Source organism: Triturus cristatus, chromosome 12, assembly GCF_964204655.1.
Source record: "Triturus cristatus chromosome 12, aTriCri1.1, whole genome shotgun sequence".
Lineage (NCBI taxonomy): Eukaryota > Metazoa > Chordata > Amphibia > Caudata > Salamandridae > Triturus > Triturus cristatus.
In genome coordinates, this window is record NC_140595.1 from 793,505,418 (window position 1) to 793,529,232 (window position 23,815).

The following is a 23,815-nucleotide window of genomic DNA, read 5'->3' on the forward strand; positions in this document are numbered from 1 at the left end:
TGGTGCTCCCTCGTATTGAAAAGAATAAGGCTCCTGAGGATTCTCCATCTTGCCTCATTGAGCACCCCAAGCCGAACTCTGTCATCTCCCAAGCAGCACAAAAATGATTCAAGAACCCTGCTACCCCAATCAGTACTCCACCTGATAGGGAGGGGCGCAGAATGGACATTCTTGGAAAACGCTTCTCTTCTATGGTCGCAGTTACGATCAGTGCAGCAAATGCTTTGGCCATTATTGGCTGCTATGACCACCAGATGGGGTTGGATATGGCAGGGTTAGTGGACCTTATACCAGAGGACAGAAGGCAGGAAGCAAGGAATATACTTTTAGAACGAGGCCACGCAGCTTTGGAAACTATTGACTGCGTCCTTGATGAAGCCAACACAGACTTTAGACAACTGGCGGGGACTGTCATGCACAGAAGACAAGGATGGCTGAAGGCATCCACGTTTAGACCTGAGGTGCAGACAAAACTCTTGGAAATGGATGGGAATTCCCTCTTTGGAAAGCATATTGATGAAGGTCTATTGGCGATCAAGACTGATACGGATACTGCAAAATCGTTGGGCATGTTGTAGTATAGAAAAGTACCATTCAGAGGGGCTAGAGGACGAGGCTTTACCTCTTACAAGGGAGGTTACCAGAGAGCCCAACAGTATCAGCCCTATCAACCGCAATACTGGCAGAGTTACAACCCTCCATGCTACCATCAGTCGTCTACAGCTGGCTTCTCTCGCCAAGGGGGAACAAACTAATGCCTTTGGAAGGCCGTGACTCTAACAGGAAGCAATGATCACGTCAGCGCCTGTCGTCTACTCCACCCAAAGGATCCCCCCCGCCTCGTCTTCACTCACTACAAAAAGAAGCAATAGAAGAAGTTCCGATGTCTCAAAGGGGAAAAGGTTTTTATTCTTGTTTTTCTTAATAAAAAAGAAATCAGGGGAATGGAGACCAATATTGGACCTTCGGAATCTCAACAAGTTTAGCAAGAAACAGACGTTCAGGATGGTAACACTATCTGAGATTCTACGTCATTTCAACAAAGAAGACTTCATGAACTTGCTCGATATGAAAGACGCATATTTTCATATCCCTGTCCATCCCAAACATCGGACATATCTGAAAGAGACACGTTGGTGATAGACTCCTTACCTTAGAATATCCCCAGGCGTCAGACTGGATCCGGAAAGTTTTGCTAGCAGTACCCCTGTGCATCAGTAGGTGGCGTTGTGTCGCTCCGCATCTGTCGCTGGCGTCGTAAGTGCCTCACGGAGACTACTTAGGCGCCACCCATGCGCGCTGACGTCAGTTCATTCTTTTTCCGCGCCAGCAAGCGAAGATCCGGTTAGAGCCCTAACCTTAGTCACTATTTGACTACCTTTTTTGAGGCTTTTTGTCTCCTTTTCTCCTTGGTAACGTAGGGAGGCCTGGTTTTAAGTCTTGTGGGGCCTGCCATCGCAATATGTTGGTGGCGGACCCCCACGATGTTTGCTTCTACTGCCTGGAGACAGACCACGACTCCCGGTCCTGCCAGGACTGTCGGGCCATGGCCCGAAGGCCTTGAGGGAGCGGCGCCGGAAGCTGCTGGAGGTCCGGCACTCGTCCCAGCACTGTTCCAGGTCCAGGGACCGTTCCCGGGACCACTCGCGGGGCCGCAGTCGTTGCTCGACGGGCTCCAAGTCTTCGCCCTCGGAATCGGGTAAGAGATGACACAAAAAGAAGTCGAAGAAACCAGTTAGCTCTCCGACGTCCCCCCGTCGGTCCTCGGATGCAGACGAGGGGTACAGGGGTTCAGCCCCTGCGGCTCCTTTGGAGTCTGGGAGTCCCGCGGCCTATCCGCCTTACCCGGGTCCGTCGGTGTCTCCCGAACAGGTGCAAGAATTTCTTGCTACCATGGACTGTCTCTTTAGGCCTCGTGCTTCCGCCGGCGCGCCTTTGGGCCCCGCGGTCCCGTGTCCGGATCCTGTTGGGCCGCTGGGTGGATCTAGTTTTGGCGCCACAGGATCCTGCGCCGTTGGCTCCGGCCCAAGCACCACTAGGTCCAGCGCTTCCGGCCCCAGCGCCACACTCGGCTCCCCCCTCTGGCGCCGCAGTGGGTGCCCTTTGTCTCGCCTTTGCCCCGGTTCCAGGACCATTTTGTTCCGGCCTGGGATCTGCACTGGGACGCAGCGCCGGCTCTGCCCCGACCGGCGCCGTTCCCGATGCCGTTTGTTCCTTCCACGGCCCCGGCTCTGCCGCCGCGGTCTGTTCCCCATGTGGCAGAGGTGGAGGACGACTGGAAGGGGTCCAAGGACCCTCTTTCCCGTCAGTGGGACTCCGAGCAAGACTGGGTGGACGACTTGGAAGATGCCAGCGACCTCGACGTCTCCTCTGAACCGGGGTTTGCCTCTCCCCCGCCTACCATGGAGGGCGCATCCTACACGATGGTGCTCCGTCGGGCAGCTGAAGTTCTAAACCTTGATCTCCCTACAGTGGCCCTTAAAACTAATCTCCTCATTGAGGTGCTCCAGGCGGCGTCGGAGCCCCTGCTCCCATTTAACGACACCCTCACTGACGTCTTGTTGGGCACTTGGTCGCGGCCAGCCACCGGGGCCCCTGTGGATAAGAATGTCGCCAGGCGTCACCGCCCGGCGCCTGGTGACCCCGCTTTTCTGACCACTCATCCTACGCCTGAGAGTCTGGTTATCCAGGCCTCGATGTCGCAGAGTGCCTTTCCCGCGGCTCCGCTGGATAAGGACTCTAAGAAGCTGGAACAGTTCGGTAAGCGGTTGTTCTCTTCGGCCAGCTTGGGGCTGCGGTCAGTGAACACCGCCTTCCTCTTGGGCCGCTATTCCCACGCGGTGTGGGATACGGTTGCACAGGTGTTGCCTCAGTGTCCTGAGGAGATCCACGCTGTGCTGTCCCAAGCGGTGGCTGAGGGTAAGGATGCGGCTAAGTTCGCCATTCGGTGTGGTTTGGACACCGTGGACTCACTGGGTAGGGCGATTTCTACGACTGTGTCGCTTTATCGCCACGCCTGGATCTACTCGGTTCTCGCCAGATGTCCAAAGCTCGCTCATGGACATGCCCTTTGATGGCACTCACCTATTTGGCGATAAGGCAGACAGTGCAATGGAGCGTTTTAAGGACTCACGGTCCACGGCCAAGTCCTTGGGTCTTTCCGCAAAGAGCCCAGCCACTCCTTGTTTTCTTTCCTTTCGTGGCCACGGCAGAGGCGTCCAAGTACGTTCCTTCAGCAAGCCTGCGCAGAACCAGCCTCAGTGTGGACGCGGCTTCCGCCGGGGCGGGTCTGGGAATCAGCGTGGGGGTCAGTCCACCTCTGCCCCCCGCTGCTTCTACCTCCAAACCTTCCTAATCCGAGCTTTGTGGAGCACCCCACGCCGATGGGTGGCAGGATCCGCCACCATCTGCCCGACTGGTGCCATATCACATCAGACAAGTGGGTTTTGCAGATCATCTGCAGGGGTTACTCCCTTCCCTTTCAGTCTTCCCCTCCAGCCATGCCACGTCTGTGCCACCGCATGTCGGGGGATCACTTGGTACTTCTCCAGCAGGAAGTCACGGCCGTCTTGGCCAAGGGGGCCATCGAGTGCGTTCCTGGGCCGGAAGTAGGGAGTTGTTGTTATTCCCACTACTTTCTGGTCCCCAAGAAGGACAAGGGGGGCTGCGCCCCATCTTGGACCTACGGAACATCAATCGCTGCCTCTGGAAGGAGAAGTTCAAAATGCTGACTCAGGTCCTGGCTGCCCTCGACTCTGGAGACTGGATGGTAGCGTTGGACTTGCAGGACGCATATTTTCACATCCCCGTCCTGCTGGCCCACCGGTGTTACCTGCGGTTCACGTAGGCCAGGAGCATTTTCAGTTTGCCGTGCTCCCCTTCGGCCTTACCAGCACCCCTCGGGTGTTCACGAAGGTGATGGCGGTGGTCGCAGCTCACCTGCTCAGGTCGGGGGTGTCAGTCTTCCCTTACCTCGACGACTGGTTGTTGAAGGCGGGCTCGCCCCAGGCAGTCGTCAACCACCTTCAGACTACGGCAGACCTCCTGCATTTGCTGGGGTTCTCCAACGTGCCGAAGTCGCACCTGAGTCCCTCTCAGAAGCTCCCCTTCATCGGAGCGGTTCTGGATTCGACGCTGTTTTGGGTTTATCCTCCCGAGCAGCGAGTCCAGGATATTCAGGCTATGATTCCGATCTTTCAGCCTCTGTCCCGGATTTCAGTCAGGATGACCCTCCGGTTTCTGGGCCTGATGGCCTCCTGCATCCTGCTGGTGACACATGCCAGATGGCATATGCGGGCTCTGCAGTGGGACCTAAAGTTCCAGTGGGTGCAGCATCAGGGTAACCTGTCCGATCATGTCCAGATCTCGGAAGGCACTGCACGACAATTGCAGTGGTTGCTCATGAATCGCGATTGGGTCAATGGCAGATCCCTCTCCCTTCCCCAACCGGAGCACACAGTGGTGACGGATGCGTCCCTCCTGGGATGGGGAGGCCACTTGGGAGAGGCGGAGATCAGAGGCCTCTGGTCTCCGGCGGAGTCCCGGCTCCATATCAATCTGTTGGAGCATCGGGCAAGCCGACTTGCACTGAAGGCATTCCTTCCCTCTGTCCGGGGAAGTGTGGTGCAGGTGTTTAAGGACAACACCACCACCCTGTGGTATTGCAACAAACAAGGCGGGGTAGGTCCTGGACCCTATGTCAGGAGGCTGTGCGCATCTGTACTTGGCTGGAACGTCAAGGCATCCCCTTGATGGTTCAACACCTGGCAGGTTCTCTGAACGCCAGGGCGGACGAACTCAGCCGCCGGTGCTTGATGGATCAGGAATGGCGTCTGAACTCGGACGTGGCGCAAGGTATCTTTTTGCTGTGGGGAGAGACTTGGTTAGATCAATTGGCCATTGAAGAGAACGCGCAATGTCTTCAGTTCTGCGCGTTGGAATTTCCAAGGCGGCACTTGCTAGGCAACGCTTTTCGTCGCGAGTGGAGTTGCGGTCTATTGTTCGCCTTTCCGCCTATACCACTTCTGCCCAGAGTGCTGAAGAAGGTTCGGCGCGACCGGGCCCAAGTCATCCTTGTGGATCTGGATTGGGCATGAAGATACTGGTATCCCAAGCTACTCAGCATGGCGATCTATCCCCCGATCCGACTGCCTCTTCGGGAGGATCTTCTGTCGCAGCAGCAGGGGACAGTCCTCTACCCGAACCTGTCCAGCCTCCACCTCCATGCGTGGGGATTGAGCGGCGACAGTTGACAGCTTTCGATCTTCCTCCCGAAGTCTGTGATGACATTCTGGCAGCCAGGCGTCCCTCCACTAAAACGGTATACGCCTGCAGGTGGAACACGTTTGTGGCATGGTGCACAGCTAAGGCTGTAAATCCCCTTTCTGCCCCTCTTTCCGAAGTCCTTCTGTTCCTTCTTTCTTTGGCCCAACAGGGCTCTGTTCTCTGCACTATCAAAGGTTATCTTTCGGCCATCTCTGCCTTTGTACAGCTTCCAGATCAGCCTTCTCTTTTTAAGTCCCCAGTTGTTAACCGTTTCTTAAAAGGCATTACGCACACGTTTCCTCCCGTGCCGTTCATAATGCCTCATTGGGACTTAAACCTTGTCTTGACATATCTGATGTGCGCTCCCTTCGAGCCCCTTCATACCTGTCCTTTGCGTCTTCTCACTCTCAAGACGGCTCTCCTGGTAGCTATCACCTCTGCCAGAAGAGTGTGTGAGCTCCAGGCTCTTTCTTCCAAACCTCCTTTCCTTTCTGTTCATCCGGACAAGGTGGTTTTAAGGACCTGTCCTTCTTTCTTGCTAAAGGTTGTCACGCCCTTCCACATCGGGCAGACCATCACTTTTCCCACCTTCTTTCCGCCTCCGCATCCTTCAAGGGAGGAGGAGAGGCTCCACCGTCTGGACCCAAAACGTGCGCTCGCATTCTATCTGAAGTGTACACAGCAGTTCCGGGTGGATGACCAGCTCTTTGTTGGCTACGTGGGCGCCAAAAAAGGTCGGGCTGTGCACAAACGGACCATCTCTCCTGTGGGGCTGCGTGCCCATTCTACCAGGGCAACTGCAGCCACTACTGCCTTGTTACACGGCGTTCCCTTGCAGGACATTTGTCAGGCAGCTACGTGGGCCTCGCTGCACATGTTTACCAAGCATTACTGCCTTGACAGTCAAGTCCGGAGAGACGGCTTCTTTGGCCGTTCTGTTCTCCGTGACTTTCTGGTGTAATCTGTTCGCAGACCCTCCACCGGGGTTGGTAATGCTGGGGTATAAGGTTAGGAATCTATCACTAACGTGTCTCTTTCAGATGCACAAGTTACTACTTGTGTAACAATATATCTGTAAGAGACATTAGTTAGTGATTGATTCCTTACCGCCCCACCCATCCTCCCCGTTCTGCGACCTGATTTCTAGGGTTAAGGTCATCCCTTTCAGGGGCCTAGTTTCTTGGCACCTGTGGTCAGTTTCTTGCATGGCTCTGCGTTCCTGGTGCGGAAAGTCGTGTATAGAACTGACAGCGCGCATGGGTGATGCCTAAGTAGTCTCCGTGACATCATCTCGGCGCTTACGATGCCAGCGACGGACGCGGAGCCGCACGACACCACCTACTGACGCGCAGGGGTACTGCTAGCAAAACTTTCCGGATCCAGTCTGACACCTGGGGATATTCTAAGGTAAGGAATCTATCACTAAATAATGTCTCATACAGATATATCGTTACACAAGTAGTAACATGTGCTTTTAAGATTCACGGTGGCTGGTACCCACTACCAATACAAAGTACTTGCGTTTGACCTCAAATTGGCACCAAGGATCTTTACAAAGTGCCTTGCACCTGTAACAGCAGCCCTGAAAATCTAAGGTTTCCAGGTATTTTAAACCTGGACGACTGGCTGCTCAAGGCACCAATAGCGCAAAAGGCCAGTCAAGCTACGAACACCTGCCTTCAGTTGTTCCGGACTCTAGAACTCACTTTAAACAAAGAAAAATCTTCTTTCCTTCCCAGTCAAGTCATTTCCTTTCTTGGGGTGACCATAAATACCATCCAGTGCAAAGTCTTTCTATCACACGAAAGGCAGATACGGTTGCAAAGGCTGGCGAAGAGCATGTCAAGAAAAAAAGTCTGTTTCAGTACGAATATACAAATCACTCCTGGGAATGTGTTCCTCAGCAATAGATCTAGTGCCACTGTCCAGACTGAGGATGAGGCCTCTTCAGGAAAACTACAGAAGCAATGGCTACAAACCTCTGGATCCTTTGAGGATGTAATACAGATCACAACACTCATGGTGGAGACACAGCTATGGTGGTTTAAGGCGCCGAATCTCTTAAAGGGCCTGACTTTTCTACAAACCATACCAGACTTCATACTGACGACGGACGCCTGGATTTAAGGCTGAGGAAGTCATCTGCTAGAGTTACAGATACAGGGCAAATGGTCCTCTGTGCAGAAACATCAGCACATCAACAGGCTGGAACTCCAAGGCATTTTCCTATCGCTACAGGCTTTCTTGCCAAGGATAGCAGGTTCCTCAGTGCTGGTTCATACGCACAGTACGACCAGCATATACTACGTCAACAAGAAAAGGGGAACAAAATCCATCACGCTATCGCAGGAAGTGCAGGAGCCTATGGGATTGGATGATGCAGCACGGGATATCGCCAAGCTCCGAACATGTCCGAGGTCTGCACATTAAACTGGCGGACATTTTGAGCAGAACGCAGTCCAGTTCTCACGGATGACAGCTGGATCAGCTCCAGCTTGACAAGGTATTTCAGAGGTGGAGAAAACCAGCTTTAGACCTCTCTGCTACGAGGGAGAATGCCAAATGCTAGTACTATGCCAGCAGGCTTGCTCTGCCAGGGTCGAGGGGGAATGCCCTTTTAATGCAACGGTCTGGGATATTTTGTTGCGCTTTTCTCCCCCATCCCATTAATTACCAGGGTACTGACCAAGATGAAGACGGACGGCTGTTGTTTGATCCTAATAGTGTCACGTTGGCCCAGGCAGTACTACTTCCCGGAACTTCTCTTGATGTCTGAATCAAGGCCCATACCCCTACAACCATCTCCATCTCTTCTGACCAGGGACAAGGGCCAAGTTCGTCACCAAGACCCGGAGTTGTTTCATTTGCATGCATGGCTCCTGAGTTCCTAGAGTTCAAGTACCTAAATATATCACAGGAATGCAGAGAGATTATTGCGAAATCCAGAGCAGAGAGCACGAACAAAACGTACCGCATTAAAAGGAAAAGGATCTGCTTCTGGTGCCAACAAAACAACTTCAAGCGCCTCCAGAACAGATTTTGCCATATCTCCTCTCTTTGGCAAAGTCAGGTCTCACTTTCTCTTTGGTGAAGGTTCACCTTGCTGCGATTTCCGTTACAGGAGATCTCCTCAATTTCCCACTCTCTTTGCTTCTAGTCTTGTAAAGCAATTCATGAGGGGCCTTTTCCGCACCTTTCCATCAGTGCGTGCACCAGCTCTAGAATGGAAGCTCAACTTGGTCCGCTCACAACTGAGGCAGCCGTTTGAACCTATTCACAAAGCTGACATAAAGTTTCACACTTGGACGGTAGCCCTCCTACTGGTTCTCACTTCTGCGAGGAGGATTAGCGAAATCCAAGCTTTTACAATCAAGGAACCATTTATTCATTTTGCTGATAACTCTGTGGCTCTGCGAACGAACCCGGCTTTTATTCCAAAATTCCGACGCAGTTCCACCTCAACAAACCAGTTAATACGTCAGTCTTTTTTTCAAAATCCATCTAGTCCAGCAGAGCAAGCATTACACACGATGGATGTTAAAAGATGTTTAAAATTCTACCTGCATAAGACAAAGGACATAAAGCCTGATCAACTACTGGTGGCTTACGGACAGGTCAGAGAAGGAACAGTAGTACCAAAAGCTTCTGTTGCCATTTGGGTCTCCTCAGCGATACAATTCTGCCATGACAAGGCGAACAAGCCATTAACACGAACAACTAAGGCATACTCCACCAGGGCAGTGTCCACATTCGCAGCTCTGTTTGCTGGAGTAACACTAGAAAAGATTTGCTGTGCTGTGGCATGGAACAGTGTCCACACTGTTACACAGCACTACTGTCTGCATTCTACGCAATGTGAAGATGCGGCTGTGGGCATAGCGTTACTGCATCATCTCTTCAATTAAGGTGGGCTTCTTTTCTAGAAAAGAAGGAATTTTATATTTTATTAAAGCTACATAGCTTTCCTTACTATCTTTTGGTAATGTTAATTCTTTTTTGATAATTCTAGAAATTGAAGTGTGACCTAATTGTTCTATTATTTGTTTTAGTAAACACTTCATTGGATGCGTCCTGAATATAGCGGAATGTTAAGACTTCTAGTTTTGTTTGTAAACGTGTTTTTAAAAGCTGTCTAAAATTGAAAGGGTATGTGCATGATTTCAAATGTCACTGTTATATTTGAATAACTTGTGTGATTTATGAATTGCACCTCTCTCCCCGCCCCCCCCCCCCCCCTTCCACTAACGACAGTACAATTTTGGGTACTGATTGCTATTCTGATTCAGCCATGTGACTCTATGAAAGATACCCCAGTACTGGATAAGAAAATAAGTTACTTACCTGTAACTGCAGTTATCCGGTATTGGTATCTTTCATAGATTCACATTGCAGAAAGTAGAGGCTTCTCTCTTTCGTTTTTTGGATTCTTACTTCCCACTTGTGCTTAGAAAATCTGAGGGAATCTGCCTCTGCTGAGTGTTCTAGAGGGTGCTGGCAGCTGATTGGCTGTGTTCCAAAATTATGTCCTTTTTTTGAAAAGGGCATAGATAGGCTACTTATAAGATGGCTTAGGGCCATTATAGCCTATGAAATTTGTTACGCACTGCTTGATTATTTTACCCTGGGACTCCCATCTCGACGACGGGGAATGATTCAAACATGTGAATCTATGAAAGATACCAATACTGGATAACCGCAGTTACAGGTAAGTAACTTATTTTCTTCTCCATCAGATGTGAACTTGACACAACTGACTTGCTAGGCAGTGCAATTTCATCATTGGTGGTCATGCAGTGCCAGGCCTGGCTGAGAACATCTGTGTTTTTCACAGAATGCCCAGGCTTCCCTCATGGACCTGCGCTTTGATGGCTCTCACCTATTGGTAGACAAGGTGGATTCATCACTGGCATGCTTCAAGGACAGCAGAGCTACGGCCAGGTCTTTGGGCTTGTCTATGGTCCCACGTCCACCTCAATCCACCTTCTGCCCCTTTTGTGACTACGAAGGGGTCTCCATCCGTGCCCATACCCTCCCAGCCAGGAAGGTTAGCAGGCTTCCCAGTTTTATCGTGGCTGAGGGTGCCGGTCCAAGCAACCACGTGGGACAGGTGGCCACCGGTGAGGTGGGTCCACCGCCCCCCGGTAGCCATTGCCTCCAAGCCTCTTTAGTCCACCTTCAGACCATCATGGGCACCCTTTTGGAAGCAGGATATGCTATCACCTCCCCCAATGGTGGTTAGTAAAATCAGACCGTTGGGTACTCCAGATAGATTAAAGGGGCTACTCCCTCCTGTGAGGAAATTGGGTGTATTATATGGTATGGTTAGGCAACTTCACTGTGTAATGCACTTACAAGCCCCTTTAGGTCTAATAGGTTACATCTGTAAAACCCTCTGCTGAACTCTCGGCACCTATGGCTCTGAGCAGCAATGCTCATACGCAGGAACAAGTGTAAAGCATTTAAATAGCGCCAAAACAATTGAAGAATAAATTGACACAACACTCAGGAAATCTGACTCCGATTTATAAAAAAATACTGTCTTTTTATAAGAATTTAGGGACTAAAACAAAAAAGATTAACTGGAGGTTTTGGGACATATTGACTTTACAATCAATAATAAACAAAATCAATTTCACTCAACGGTGAGCAAGCCTTGGCCAAGTCAACATATTGGACGCTTAAAAACTTAGGTAAGTGTCGATGAAGTCAGTTAGAAGTACTTAGGGTGACCAACTCCAACGGGAGCTAGTCAGGGTGACCAGCAAGGTCCTCCAGGACAGGTGCCTTCCCAGGAGAAACGGTCCTTCAGCTGTTTTAGGCACTTTATCCACGTTGCAATGGATTCCTATGGAGTGGTCATGATGCAAGGGATGAAGGATGCTGAAGATGGTCCAAGGATTTTGTGGATGTGACGCGGTCAACAGGGTCTTCCGGCAGGGATTTCTCGGTCCACGAAGATGGTGAGGGGGTCGTGGTTGCAGGGTTGACGTCCCACAAAATCCTGTCCGGTTTGGCTGAAGTCCAGTCGCACTGACCTGCCAGTTGCCTGTTGCCACGGTCACAGGCCAATCCTTCCTGGGTCAATAACTTCCCTTCTAAGGGTCCTAGCAACTCTCCAACAGCACTTAAAGGCTCAGCGTACTTGGGTGCAACTTTTGTGCGTCTGGTCTTGGTTCTCGGTGCTCTATGGCAGCAGTGGTGGTGGCGGCTGGAAGAGTTTGGGCTACCAACTTACCCTAGCAGGTTTCATCAGTTGTTGTGTCCCTGAGCTGCGAACAGGAAGCTTGTCAGCTGGCCCTTGGAGTTCTCTTAGTTTGGCTGTGCCCTGGAGACAGCTTATCCTTGAGCAGAACATGGCAGGCACAGACCCTCTCTATGCTGGCCAGCAGGTGCAGTCGTAGTCATGCAGCCTATCTTTGCTGGTCTCTCTGGCAACAGGGCAGTACTCCTTCGGTCCTTCTTCCAAGTCGTTCAGGATCTGGGTGCCAGGGGTGCCCTATTTATCTTCAGAAAATGCACTGAGTGTAGGATGCGGTTGGTCGCCAATACGCTATCAGGTTCCCTCTCTCCTGATGACCACTTAGTAGGAACTGTGGCATCTGGCTATCCCAGGATGCTCTATTCTGGCCACTCCCAACATGCAAAACCTTCTCTTAACACGCTGAGCTGCCTAACCCACCTCCAGATGTGTGGCTGCCAAGCGGCTACATGACCCTGGAAAAAACGGTTTGACAACTGGCTTTTGCTCTCATACCCCATTCTGCCTAAATAACAGAGAGCCCGTCAGCCCAAGTGTTATCCATCTGCCCTTCAAAGGGCGGCTTCTCTTTTGAAGTGTGCCTTTTTGGGCCAACACCGGTGTGGCTTCCTGCAGGAGGAAGGTAACCCCTCTTTCCCGTGCAGGCCCCTATTGTGTCCTTTCCTGGGAGTCGTTAGCATGTCTCCCCCAAGAGGGCAGACAGCTGTCTGCAGGACAGTCCCTTTGTTCATCAGTAAATGGACGCTGGAAAACTTAGCAATTAAAGTGGCAACTTCTAAAGTTGCCATTTACCCACCAGTGACATTAAATTCGATTTAACCATTAAATTGGATTTAATGCACTTCTACTTTTGGTACCAAACAATACCAACCTTAGAATTCCCATTCAGAAGTTAGCAGGGCTGGGGTGCCAGCCTGTAACTCTGTATTTGCCAGTGGGGATACTAGCTTTTCCATAGTAAAAACGACAATTTAGGGTTTTTACTGCTGGAACATGTAAAAGTGCACCACCATGTGGTACTGCAACAAACCAGTCAGGGTGAGGTTGTGAACCCTGTGTGAAGATGGCGTGCACATCTGGACATGGCTGGAACGTCATGGTGTTTCCCTGGTGGTTCAACATCTGGTGGACTCTCTGAACGCCAGGGTGGACGAACTCAGCTCAAGGTGTCTCCACCCGGAGCTGATCCATTTACTCATTCTGCAGTGGGGAGAGCCTTGGTTAGATCTGTTTGCCACCGCCAAGAGTGTCAGCAATTCTGCATGCTGGAGTTTCCAAGCTGGCTCTCGCTCAGAGAGGCTGTTCATCTCGAGTGGAACTCCTGTCTCTTGTACACCTTTCCGCCAATACCACTTCTTCCCAGAGTCGTCAAGAAGATTATGAACGACTGGGCACAAGTCTTTCTTGTGGCTCCAGATTGGGCACCAAGGTTCTGGTATCCCGAGCTGTTGAGCATGACCATCAGTCCTCTGGTGAGGCTGCCTCTTCCTGGGAATCTTATTGCAGCCACATGGCAGGATCCTATACCTGAACCTGCGCCCCCTCCATGCGTGGAGATTGAGCAGCAACTGTTGACTATTTTTGACCTTCCTCTCAAAGTCTGTAATGTTACTGTGGCAGCCTGGCATCCATCCCACCAAAGCGGTATATACCTGCCATTGGGAAAAGTTTGTATCCTGGTGTGCCTCTCAAGGTGTCAACCCTTGTCTTCATCTCGATCACAAGTTCTTTTGTTTCACTGGCCTTCGCCCAGCAGGGCTCTGCTTTGGGCACAGTTATGGGTTACCTGTCTGCCGCTTCGTCGTTTATGCGGTTGCTGGACCAACCTTCTCTCTCAAAGTCAGTGGTTATGGCTAGGTTCCTTAAAGGTCTACAGCATATGTTTTCTCCTAATCTTTAATGCCTCAGTGGAACCTGAACCTGGCCCTTATCTTTCTCATGTGCACCCTATTTAAGTCTCTACATAATTGACCTATCAGGCTGTTCGCCATCAAAACTGCCCTTTCAGTGACCATAACTTCAGCCTGGAGGGTCTGTGAACTTCAAGTGCTCTCTACACACCCTCCTTATACCACCTTTTACCCAGACAAACTGGTCCTCCAGACACATGCCTATTTCCTGCCAAAGGGTGTCACTCCTTTCCATGTAAGCCAGAACATCACCCCGTCTACCTACTTTGCTGCTCCTCATCACTCCAAAGAAAAGGAGAAACTCCACTGCCTGGACCCAAAAATAGTGCACAAAAGAATTTGAGGTGGACGATCAACTCTTCGTTGTTATGTGGGAGCATAAAAAAGGGAAAGCTGTACAGAAAATAACTATTTCTCGATGGATTGGCTTGTGTATAAAGATCTGCTTTTCACTGGCCAAGAAACAGCCCACTGAGGACTTGCAGGCTCACTCTACCAGAGTCAAGGCTGCGACCACTGCGTCATCTGTCAGGCAGCGACGTGGACATCCCTGCACACATTCACAAAACAAGACTGCCTGGACAGTCAGTCTGTCTTGAATTCCTCTGGGTGACCAAGCTGCACTCCGACTTTCTCAGGCTCAGAGAATTCAGGTGCAACTTTGAGTGTCGGGTCCTGGTCTCTAGAGCTGCACAGCTCCGGTTGACTGCGATGTGAAAGTTCTGGGCTACTAACTTGGCCCAGCAGGGTTCTCAACATTGTGCAGGGAAGAGGAGGTCAGCCAACTGATCCCTTGAGTCTCTTTGCTTTAGCTGGGCTCCGGATGCAACTTCTTCATGAGCAGGATACAGCAGGCAGTTGCTCTTTTTTGCTAGCCACCAGGGTCAGCAGGTGCAGCTGCTCTTTGCCAATTCCACGGTGCAGCAGTGCAGTCCTTCTTTGTTCCTTCCTTCTTCCAGTCGAGTCGAGATCAGAGTTTTGGGTGCCAGGAGTGCCCTATTTATGGTCAGAAAATTCCCTTGTGGTGCAGTGCGGTTGATAGCCAGTGGATACTAGGTCCCCTCCTTCATGAGGACCACTTCCTGAGAAGTGTGTTACCTGGCTTTCCCAGGATGCACGTTTGTGCCTACTCCTATCATTGCAGAACCCACCTCTCAGCATCAAGAGCTCCCTAGCCCAACCCAGAGGTGTGGCTACCAAGGATACATGCCCCTGGAAAACCCGTTTGGCAACTGGTTTCCCCTCTCCTGTCCCTAGTGCCAGCTTGATGGCCTGAACAGTAGAGCAGCCCCTCTTCCCAGTGCTACCCAGTTGCCCTTCAAAGGCAGCATCTCATTTGAAGCCTGTGTTTTGGGCCAACGCCCATGCGGCTTCCTGCAGGAGGCAGGTAACACCTTCTTCCAGAGCAGGCCTTTATTGTATCCTTTCCTGGAAGTAGTTGGCACATTTCCCTAGGAGGGTAGAAAGCTGTCTCGATGATACCTTGGATGACCCACTTTCGTCGCACTGTTCCAGAGTTAGCACAGCTGAGTGGTCCACATGGAACTGCCCTTGCTAATTGGGTCATCAAGATTTTCCATAGTAAAAACGAGTCTTGCTTTTTCATTACGAGAACATGTCAAATTACATGTCCTGCCCGAGGAATATGTGGCACCATGCCTTAGGACTCAATAGGCCTGCCATAGGGGTGATTTACACATATACCAGGGGGATGTATGGCTTTGCCATTGCTTGAAAATGTAAAGTCAGCTCAGCAGTTCAAACTGCTCTTCAGCCTGCAAATGGCGGGCTGGGAGTTTTGTTTTACTCATGGCACACCCATGGTGGTGCAACTAGTGCTGCAGGCCTTGGGGTGACCCCCAAACTTACATCCTTTTGGTACCCTAGATGCCATTTACTAGGAACCAACCAAGTTAGCTTAGCCAATTGGGTATGAGACAATTCAACATACCAGTTTACTGGTAAGGACACTTGCACAGAGGTCTGGTTGACCGGCCTCAGTGTACTCTGTGTCGAAAAACCAAAAGCATTAGTCCAAAAACTTGGGGATGACTATGCAAAAAGAGGAATTTCCATGCAAATCTATTGAGGGAAAACAGAGGGCTGATTTTTCAACGGTAAGTACATTTTTTTTAAATCCAATAAATTGTTGTAATCTGTTTAGCAGGTTCTTAGCCAAGAGGCCAGAACAACTGGCAATCTTATTTCATAAGTGCCACACGGCTTCAGAGACAGATATAGGTACCACTTAGGTCCTGGGAGCCAGTAGTCACAGGGTCCTCAGTGCACTTTCTCCTTTAACGCGGTCCAGCAAAGAAGTGGTCCTGATGTTGGGAATACAGGATGCTGAAGAGATGCTGTGAGTGTTCCTGGTGCTACCTTGGTATCCATAAGCCTCGAGGGTAGTCTCCGGGGCTTAGGACTCTATCTCCCACGATGCAGCAATGGAGTCAAGTGCTGGTCTATTTGCCACTGATCAACTGGGCTCCCAGTTAAACCGATCTTTCTTTCTGGGGACCAGGGTCCAATTCAGCTATGGATACTGAGGACTTGAACACACCTCTGGAAAGTCAAGGCTCAGTCTCCCAGCAGACACTTCGGCATCCAGTGAGGGTCAGGTGTTCTGTTCTCGAGGGGCGCAGGTTTCCTTAGCGTTTGGGGGTCCTTAAGCTTAACAGGAGGCTAGCCAACTAGCCCTCAGAGTCACTCCTGGCACACATACAGTGCTTTTCCACAAGTGGACACAACCGGCACAGTACTCTTTTCCGTTCCCTCAGGTGCAGCAGTTGCTGTCCAGTCTTTGATGCAGTCTCTTTTGCAGCAGGGCAGTTCTTGTGTCTACTTTCCAGTCCAGTAGTGATCTGAGGGCTGTGTCTACAGTGCCACGTTTATACCTTTTTCGTGTTTGTGGGAGGGGAGGACTGCATAGCCTTCTTTCCTCTTTGTTTGTTTTCCCTATCTTGCTCTCAGCCAGACGAGTGAGAAAAAATAAATGCCAGTCCCCAATAAAAAAAAAAAAGTCCAGGTATACCCCCACTGGCAACCACAGACTCAAAGTAAGCACTGCAAGTAACTCAACATCTCGACTTCATCTTCATTTCGGCTTACCTGACCTTGATGACTGTGTCTCACCTCAAGATGCCTCCTGGAGGAAAAGCTGTCTGGGTCCCTTGGTGGTTGGGTTGATGTTGGATTAAAAAGGACAGTAAGCCTTTCCAACCCAGTTTATTCTGAGCTCCCTAAAGGCAAGGGTCTATTCCGTTGTCAGTTCTGTGGTGATTCCAGTCTGGGCTCAGTTTCTGGTTCTCAGAAACTAGTCACTTTCTTCAGAAACAAGATATTTTGTCTCCCGAATTGCAACTTTTACACTAGAGGGGAGAGACTTGCACCCCCTCCCTATCATGCTCAGCTAGCCTATGCTTCTCTCTAGGTCTCTCTCCTCGGAACCTGGTGGCTGCTTGGAAGTCTCCCATTGAAACACAGTCCATGTGCAAGCTACCAAGCAGCTAAAGATCTGTTATTGGGCCTTCACAAAGAATATCAGTCTTCTCACTTGCTTGGGGTATACTTCCCTAGACATCATGCTGAATCTGCTTCTAGGTGACACATAAAAGACCTACGTCACAGCCCTTGGGCCCAACTGAACAGGGCAGATTGTCAAGTTACTTTTGATGAGCTTAGTGCATCTGTGTCCACCTGTTTATCTCCAGACTAATGTATAGTGTCTTTCGATACATCTTTACGCTTCTTTCTTAAAAGGTTTATTGCATAGTAATTTCTCCCCTGCACATCAGACCACTTCAGTTCTAATGTGCCACATAAACATATAACTGTTTCATGAGGCCTAGTGGTTAGGATTCGCTGCATGTTTGTTCCCAAGTTGTGACTTCTAATTTCCAGTGCATTAGCGTTTTTGCCTTGATGGAATCCATTCTTAGCTTTCCATTGGCCCTCAGTCATCAAACAAAAAAAAGCAGCATTTGGTTTGTTTTATGAAGCGGAACCTTGCAATGGGTACCCTAACAATAGAGGGGAAAGAGGTATGCTTGTGTACGATGCACATTGGGTTTGCCTGTTACCATGCGCACAAAGCTGTAACAGAAGAAACAGTTTATGGTTCTGTTCACAGATTGTTAATGGAACTAAGGCTATGGGTTAATTTTAACAGATTTATTATAAAGTTAATTTTGTTCCCGTATACAGTGACTAATTTTGTCCTTTCTACTCAACAGCTTCAAGGACCCAAAATCTCACCGGCAGCACATGGCACAGGTTGCCCTTCAGGTGTGTGTGAAGCCAGGTTCCTACAAGGTGGGGCCTCAGACTGTCAGTGCCACAGAGCCGGTGGACCCACGTTTCAGCAGCAGTGAACTTGACTGGGTCACCAAGGAGAAGGGGGCTGTTGTGCTTTATGGATTACTGGTCCACTTGGAGTAATTGATGGAAGACTGGAAGTTGTAGGAACAAAAGGGGGTGAAAACACTTAATTATAATGTCTCCCAGAACTAGACTGACTTGGGGGACCGACGGGTGACTGAAGGAGACAGCGATTGTTGGCGAAGACATCCGATTGAAGCACAGATTTCAGTCTGCTGAGACCATGAACCGAGCTCATAACGCACGATTTACAACCACCTGGTCGCTTTGAATTTTATCAGGGGGATGTAGAGGAGCAAAGCTCTTAAGCAGGAATGTGTCGTTCAGCATTTTAAGGCCTTTCCGTTGTGGATGTTGGATTAGTGGCGGGGATATATTTGCACAATGGAGGGAGCGGAGGAGCCCGCCAAAAGAACTAACCATTAATTGCTTTGGACTCTTGATGCCAAGAATGTGTCTGCTAATGGGGGGGAGCAAGTACTATTCCTCCTGCAAATCAAGCAGTGGCCAAAGACGTATACTTGTGTACAGAGAAACAACAGAAAATCCATTGTGACTGAACACTAGATACCCTTTTCCATAATGTTTGTCTGAGCAGTCACTGTCCCTGTGTATCTGGAAAGATGACTGGGATGACACTATCTGGAAGTGCTTTGCTGAAGAAACTATAAGTTCGGGGTTCAGTACACAACAGGAGGAATGTGTTGGGCGCCAAGGATAACATCAATCCATATGCTTCACCCTGGGAGCAGGGTGGACTTGGGTGAAAAGGGACATGGGTGAAAGGGTACTGGAGGACACAGTAATGATAATTTGTTCTTGGGCCTGGTCTTTCTCCTAATGTTTTTTTTTTTACCAGCTGAGAGCAGGCTATGTTCCTGTTTTGCTGCATGTTTGCTTCATGTGAAGGGATGTGTGTGGTGTGCATTTATCAGAGATCTCCTGTGCCTGTTTAATGTAGAGTGTTGTGTACATGTGTAGTAACATGTATTGAGGGTAGTGCTTTGTGCACATGGTTTGGGAGTGTATGGAATTCATGTATAGAGGAATGTATGTGCATGTGGAAGGGACTGATTGGGTTTTTGGTTGTATGCGGTACACAGCCATTGTTGCCTTAATAAGTGTGACATTTTGCTACACATTTAAGAAAACACTTTGTGCACAAATGTATCTGTGCATAGTGGCATGGATTGTCTGCATAGGGGTGCAGTGATTGTCTATATTGTTTGCTCATCTTGTCTGTATATGGGAGTGCGCAGTTTGAGTGTATTTTAAGGGAGTGTGTTGTGTGTATGTTTACACGTGTGTGTGTTTATGTACACACACACATATATAAAATAACTCACGGCGACAAAGCTGCCTAGACCTCAATGGAGGTGTAGACCACTTTGTAACCCTAAGTAATTTTATGTGTATCAGGGTTTACATTTTAGGGTATGCTTGAGTCTGGTAGTGTTGTAAGGGTCTGTGCCAGGCTGTGTGACCTGTGTGATTTTTAGTTGAAGATTTTCAGTCAAACTTTTTTTCAGCACTTTATGTTTTTTTTACCTTGAGCACAATACAGTTGGATGAGAACTGAGGGGCCTGCTGTTGTCTGAATTTCTAAGCGAGGATTTGAAAGAACTTCATCTGGATTCATCACTTCTCACAGCATCCTTTTGTTGCCACAGCACATCACAGGCACTCAGTGTTATTGACTTCCTAAGTTACAGAGGAGATCACTGGGATACTGCACACCAAACACACAAAACTAAACGGAATATTGCACATGTGATGGAGTTCAAAAATCTGGGCTGTGTTATACCTGGATCAAAATAAATTCTGTTCTAATACATATCAGAAGTAGGGTAAACTGCTATTACATTATAGTGAATGCCTGATGCAAAAGGGGGCCCAGAGTAACTATAACCCAGAGGAAGATGGAACTCATATGCCCTGAGACAATCACAGAAGCATTATCCCAAGGTCCTAGGGCAAAGTCTAACTTTCCACCACAAGATAGAGGAGTATTGCACAACTGAGGTAGAGGGCATGTTAGGCTAGCCTACTCGCAAGATAAATGGGGTGCTATAGGATGACCCACTCCAAAGGGTCATCCTAGCAGAACAGGAAACTGAAACATTCCTGGGTGCACACATGAGGCAAATTGGGCTCTGGGCTGCATATCGCATTCCACTGCTCGTTGAGGTGACTCATATCTGTAATGGGAACTTGTGTTTCCTCAGAAGTGTGTAGTGGTTTTCTTGCTTAACAGTTGTTATTGGACTGATGGTGCACTACCTGTTGACATTTTAGAATTAAGCTCAGTTTCTCTGTATGCCCCAACTTCGGGTCTTTTAGAGAGTGTGATTACCTCATTGTTCATCTTGACTTAGCTAGCCTTTCTTTCCTCTTTTTTGCTGTCACTCCAGGAGTCTAAGTCTCATCACACAAAGATCATGAACTTTGGCACCTAACCACCTCTTCATGACTGAAGAACCCAATTGTCTCATTTCTGGGAGTGTAAGACAATCCTGGTAGTGAAGGGGTGTCACACAGCTCAATTCTGAGTTTCTCACTGTCACTCAGAACATAGCACAGTTACATATGTAACGCTAATCTTTCATATTCTCCCACGGGAAACCATCATGCATGTAGTTCAAGTGTTGTCAGCAACAACACACACACGCTTACAAACATTCGTACCCTTTTCCTTCTCGCCTCCCTCACCCTTCCTATATTCAGGCAGTGAACATTATGTTGTCCAAAAGGCTAGCCTAGGCATTACTTTTTCAAGCATTCTTTGCTTTCCCACAAACCACTCTAGCCTCATGCCATAGTAGCTCATTTTTCCAAGCTTCACAAAGTGATCACAAGTGTTTCATGCTCGAACAGAGAACCTGGGCCTTCATCTTCACAAAACGAACACTAGACTGTCCTCACAGAATGATCCCTCGTATGTGCTCACATTGGAACCTCAAGCATCCTCCCAACATCAGATCTAAAGCACTTCACCCAGAGAACATGTGTGCCTCACTCAAAAAATCCTAACACCTCAATGCAAGCTTCTATAGGCTATAATATGAGTAGAAATGTAACTGTCCAAGCGTTTACTGGGGCACCACCCTACTGCCCATGTCTGTGCAATACTTTTTCTTTCTAATCGGCCATTTTCAGGAGTTTGTGGCACAATCTACCAGACAGATTAAAGTGCAAAGGTCATCTGTTTTCAGTTATTTTCTATGATTTAATCTTCCCAGTTGTCAGGTTCTCTGTGGCATGGGGGCACAGGTAATTTCAGTTTATTTAAGAGTTTCATGGAAGGAGCACGATTAATCCTTTCTTAGGAGCGTACCTTTTGTCTGGAGAATGATGTTACTGCCTTGGAGCGTTTCATTCTCAAACTTTTAAGATATTGTCTTCATTGAATGTCTGAACTGATCCATATTAGGTTGAGACTTCTCCAGGTAAAGTTGTCCTTAATAATAATCTGCATTTATAATTAAACCTCATCTGCTGCTTTTATCTGAATCAGATTGCCAGTGTTCACCGTTGGCTTCCACCAGTTTTGAACTAATATCTCAGATATGGATGTAAGAACAGCTTTGCATGTTTACATTAAACAGGCAAAGCCATTTAGGCCCTAAAAACAAACTCCAGTGGGGCCCTCAGTATTGCTTTCTGTTACATTGTTGTTGTATTGTGCCACTGAATAGCAAGGGTGGCTAGTGGAGACCTGTTACCCAGCCACCACCCTTGCCTTTAATGTGTTCAGCCTGGCCAAGTTTTCCCTTTTGGTCCTTAAGAAGAACTTTTTCAAAGTGGTTGTTGGTGTACTGAAGAGGCAGGCAGGTGGTGAAAGGCATTTAGTGAGGCCAGCATTTTTTTAAACATTTTACTCCAATTGTAGGCATCTCCTGACCTGGAAAGGGGTGTTCATGAAATGTGCATGCTGAACATTCTTCAGTGGTGAAGCTATAGAACTTCATCTTTCCTCGCACACAATGATTAAAAACATATAATTCTCACGCTGTGATCTGTTCCTCCCACACTAGATTAATCTGTGGTTTGTATCAGAGGTAAAATAGCCCTACTTTCCTATCGAAGAGGGTGGTGTGGTCTTCATTGATTTGTTTCTGCACTTTCAAAGTTCAGGCACTAACTGCCCCATTTTTTAACCTTCTTTGTGTAGAAGTACAGCTTCTTTGAGAAGGACGGGGCTGTTGACATACCATTCAGCTTCCCATAGGTGAAAAGCAGTCTCTAGTTTGGTAGAGAATTTGAGTCTTTGCTTTCACTGGGAGGCACAAAACATTTTTCAACAGACAAGTACAAGTGGTGTCTCATTTGGTGCCTGCAGATTATTCTCCTAATTTGTCCAGTTTGGGAGTTGGACCCCAGTGCACACTACCTCTCCCTCCTTTCTTTTGGTACCGCTCTCCTGTTTCTTGGCACTTAATCTTCTCTGCTCCCCTCATGAGTCCCGCACTGGTCAGCCAATGGCTGCATCTTATTTATTAAAAGGGTGAATTTGTTGAAATGTGAATTTTGGGGAGTTTACATCTGTTTCATAAGCTGCTTTTCACTTTATCATTTATTAAAAAAAATTGTTTTGTAAAACAAAAAGTGACTTTATTGTACAGACTGTTAAATAAATCTCCCCGATTTATAATAAAATTTGTTTTTCTTTTGTCTATAGGGCTTATTTTGGTAACTGTTGGATAAAGCATTGTGAGGGTCAGTTAAGCAACTAAATTTTCTTCCAGCAAATGGTTTTTCTTCAAAATATTTCCTTTCATTTTATTTGCAGACTACCTTTAGTTAAATATAATTAAGGGATTCACATTTCGCCTGCATGAGTGTAAAAATGTGGTAGTCTCTGCTTTTTGACTCATTAGAAAATGCCCAGTGTCGCAAGCAGGGCTAAATGACAGATGGATGTTGATAGTCGAATAAACATTGATGCCTTGGGTTTTGTTTAGCATTTGGGGTGCTAAGTGGGCAATGTCTTTTACTGGGACAAACATTTCGGGGCTAACAAAAATATTAGCTTTGAAAACCATAGGTGAGTGTTCAGGTAAGTTTTGCTACCATTTTTAGGGTTGGTGTTTATGTTACTGTGTTAGGTTCTCAGATAGATTGGGAGTTAGAGATAGGATTAGTTGTAGAGTGTGCTCGGTACATGGTTACGGTAATATTTGGTGTTAGTGTAAATCGTTCCTCCAGTTTGTTATTTCTTAGATTTGCATGTTTGAATAATTGGCTGCCAGGCTAGAACCCCTCAGTAGTCATTGTGTAATTAGCTGAGGACTTGTACGCCCAACATTAACACCTTGTGTGCTCTTGACGGAACCACGCCGTCATGAGCCACGGGCGCCGTGTGCTCATGACCGCGTGGTTCCGCCATGGAGCGGCCGTTGGCGGCCGCTCCTCCCACGCGGCTCTCATTCCCCGCCTGTGCGGGCGAATTAGAGAGTGGGCGGAGTCGTGACGGAACCACGCCGTCATGAGCACAGCTCGCCCGTGACTCATGACGGCGTGGCTCCGTCATGAGCACAGCGCCACCGTGCTGCCCCCAAACCCCCCCCCCCCCCCCCCCCCCAGCGCTGCGGCAGAATTCGCGCCGCAGCGAAGGGGTTAAAGCAGCAGTATATTTGTTGCAGTCTGTCAACATCACTGAGTGACTCAAACTCCTGCCAGTGAGGGTGAGACACTAGGGTTCTACTGTCAGTACCTTATCTTTGGCTATTTATTTAGCCGAATTTCTTTTCTAGAATTGTATCAATCTTGCTTGCATTGAGGAAAGGTTTTGCCTCGCTTCTTTCAATTCTGGTTATCAGAAACTATATTTAGGGTCACAGAGACTACTACAAGAGAAATGTGTGTAGATAATGTCCATACTTTCTGTATATACTGTTTCCACCTGGATTATGATGATCCCAAAAAGTAATCAGATTATTTTTCAGTGAAGAGACTTCAAGACCAGAAGAGACACCTGACAATTGCTCTCCTTGCAAAAAAAATC

At 48.5% G+C, this 23,815-nt stretch overlaps 1 protein-coding gene across 2 annotated transcripts in view; it reads left to right on the top strand.

Annotated features, from left to right (window-relative positions):
- The window catches only part of NEURL4 (neuralized E3 ubiquitin protein ligase 4), a 277,509-nt gene extending 255,042 nt beyond the window's left edge, over positions 1-22,467 (top strand). For both annotated transcript variants that reach the window (XM_085638608.1, XM_085638609.1), the window contains exon 29: positions 17,667-22,467. In XM_085638608.1, the coding sequence (XP_085494734.1) occupies positions 17,667-17,871 (205 nt within the window). In that variant the 3' untranslated portion in view covers positions 17,872-22,467. The remainder of the gene's footprint in view (positions 1-17,666) is intronic.
- Positions 22,468-23,815: the final 1,348 nt, after the last annotated feature.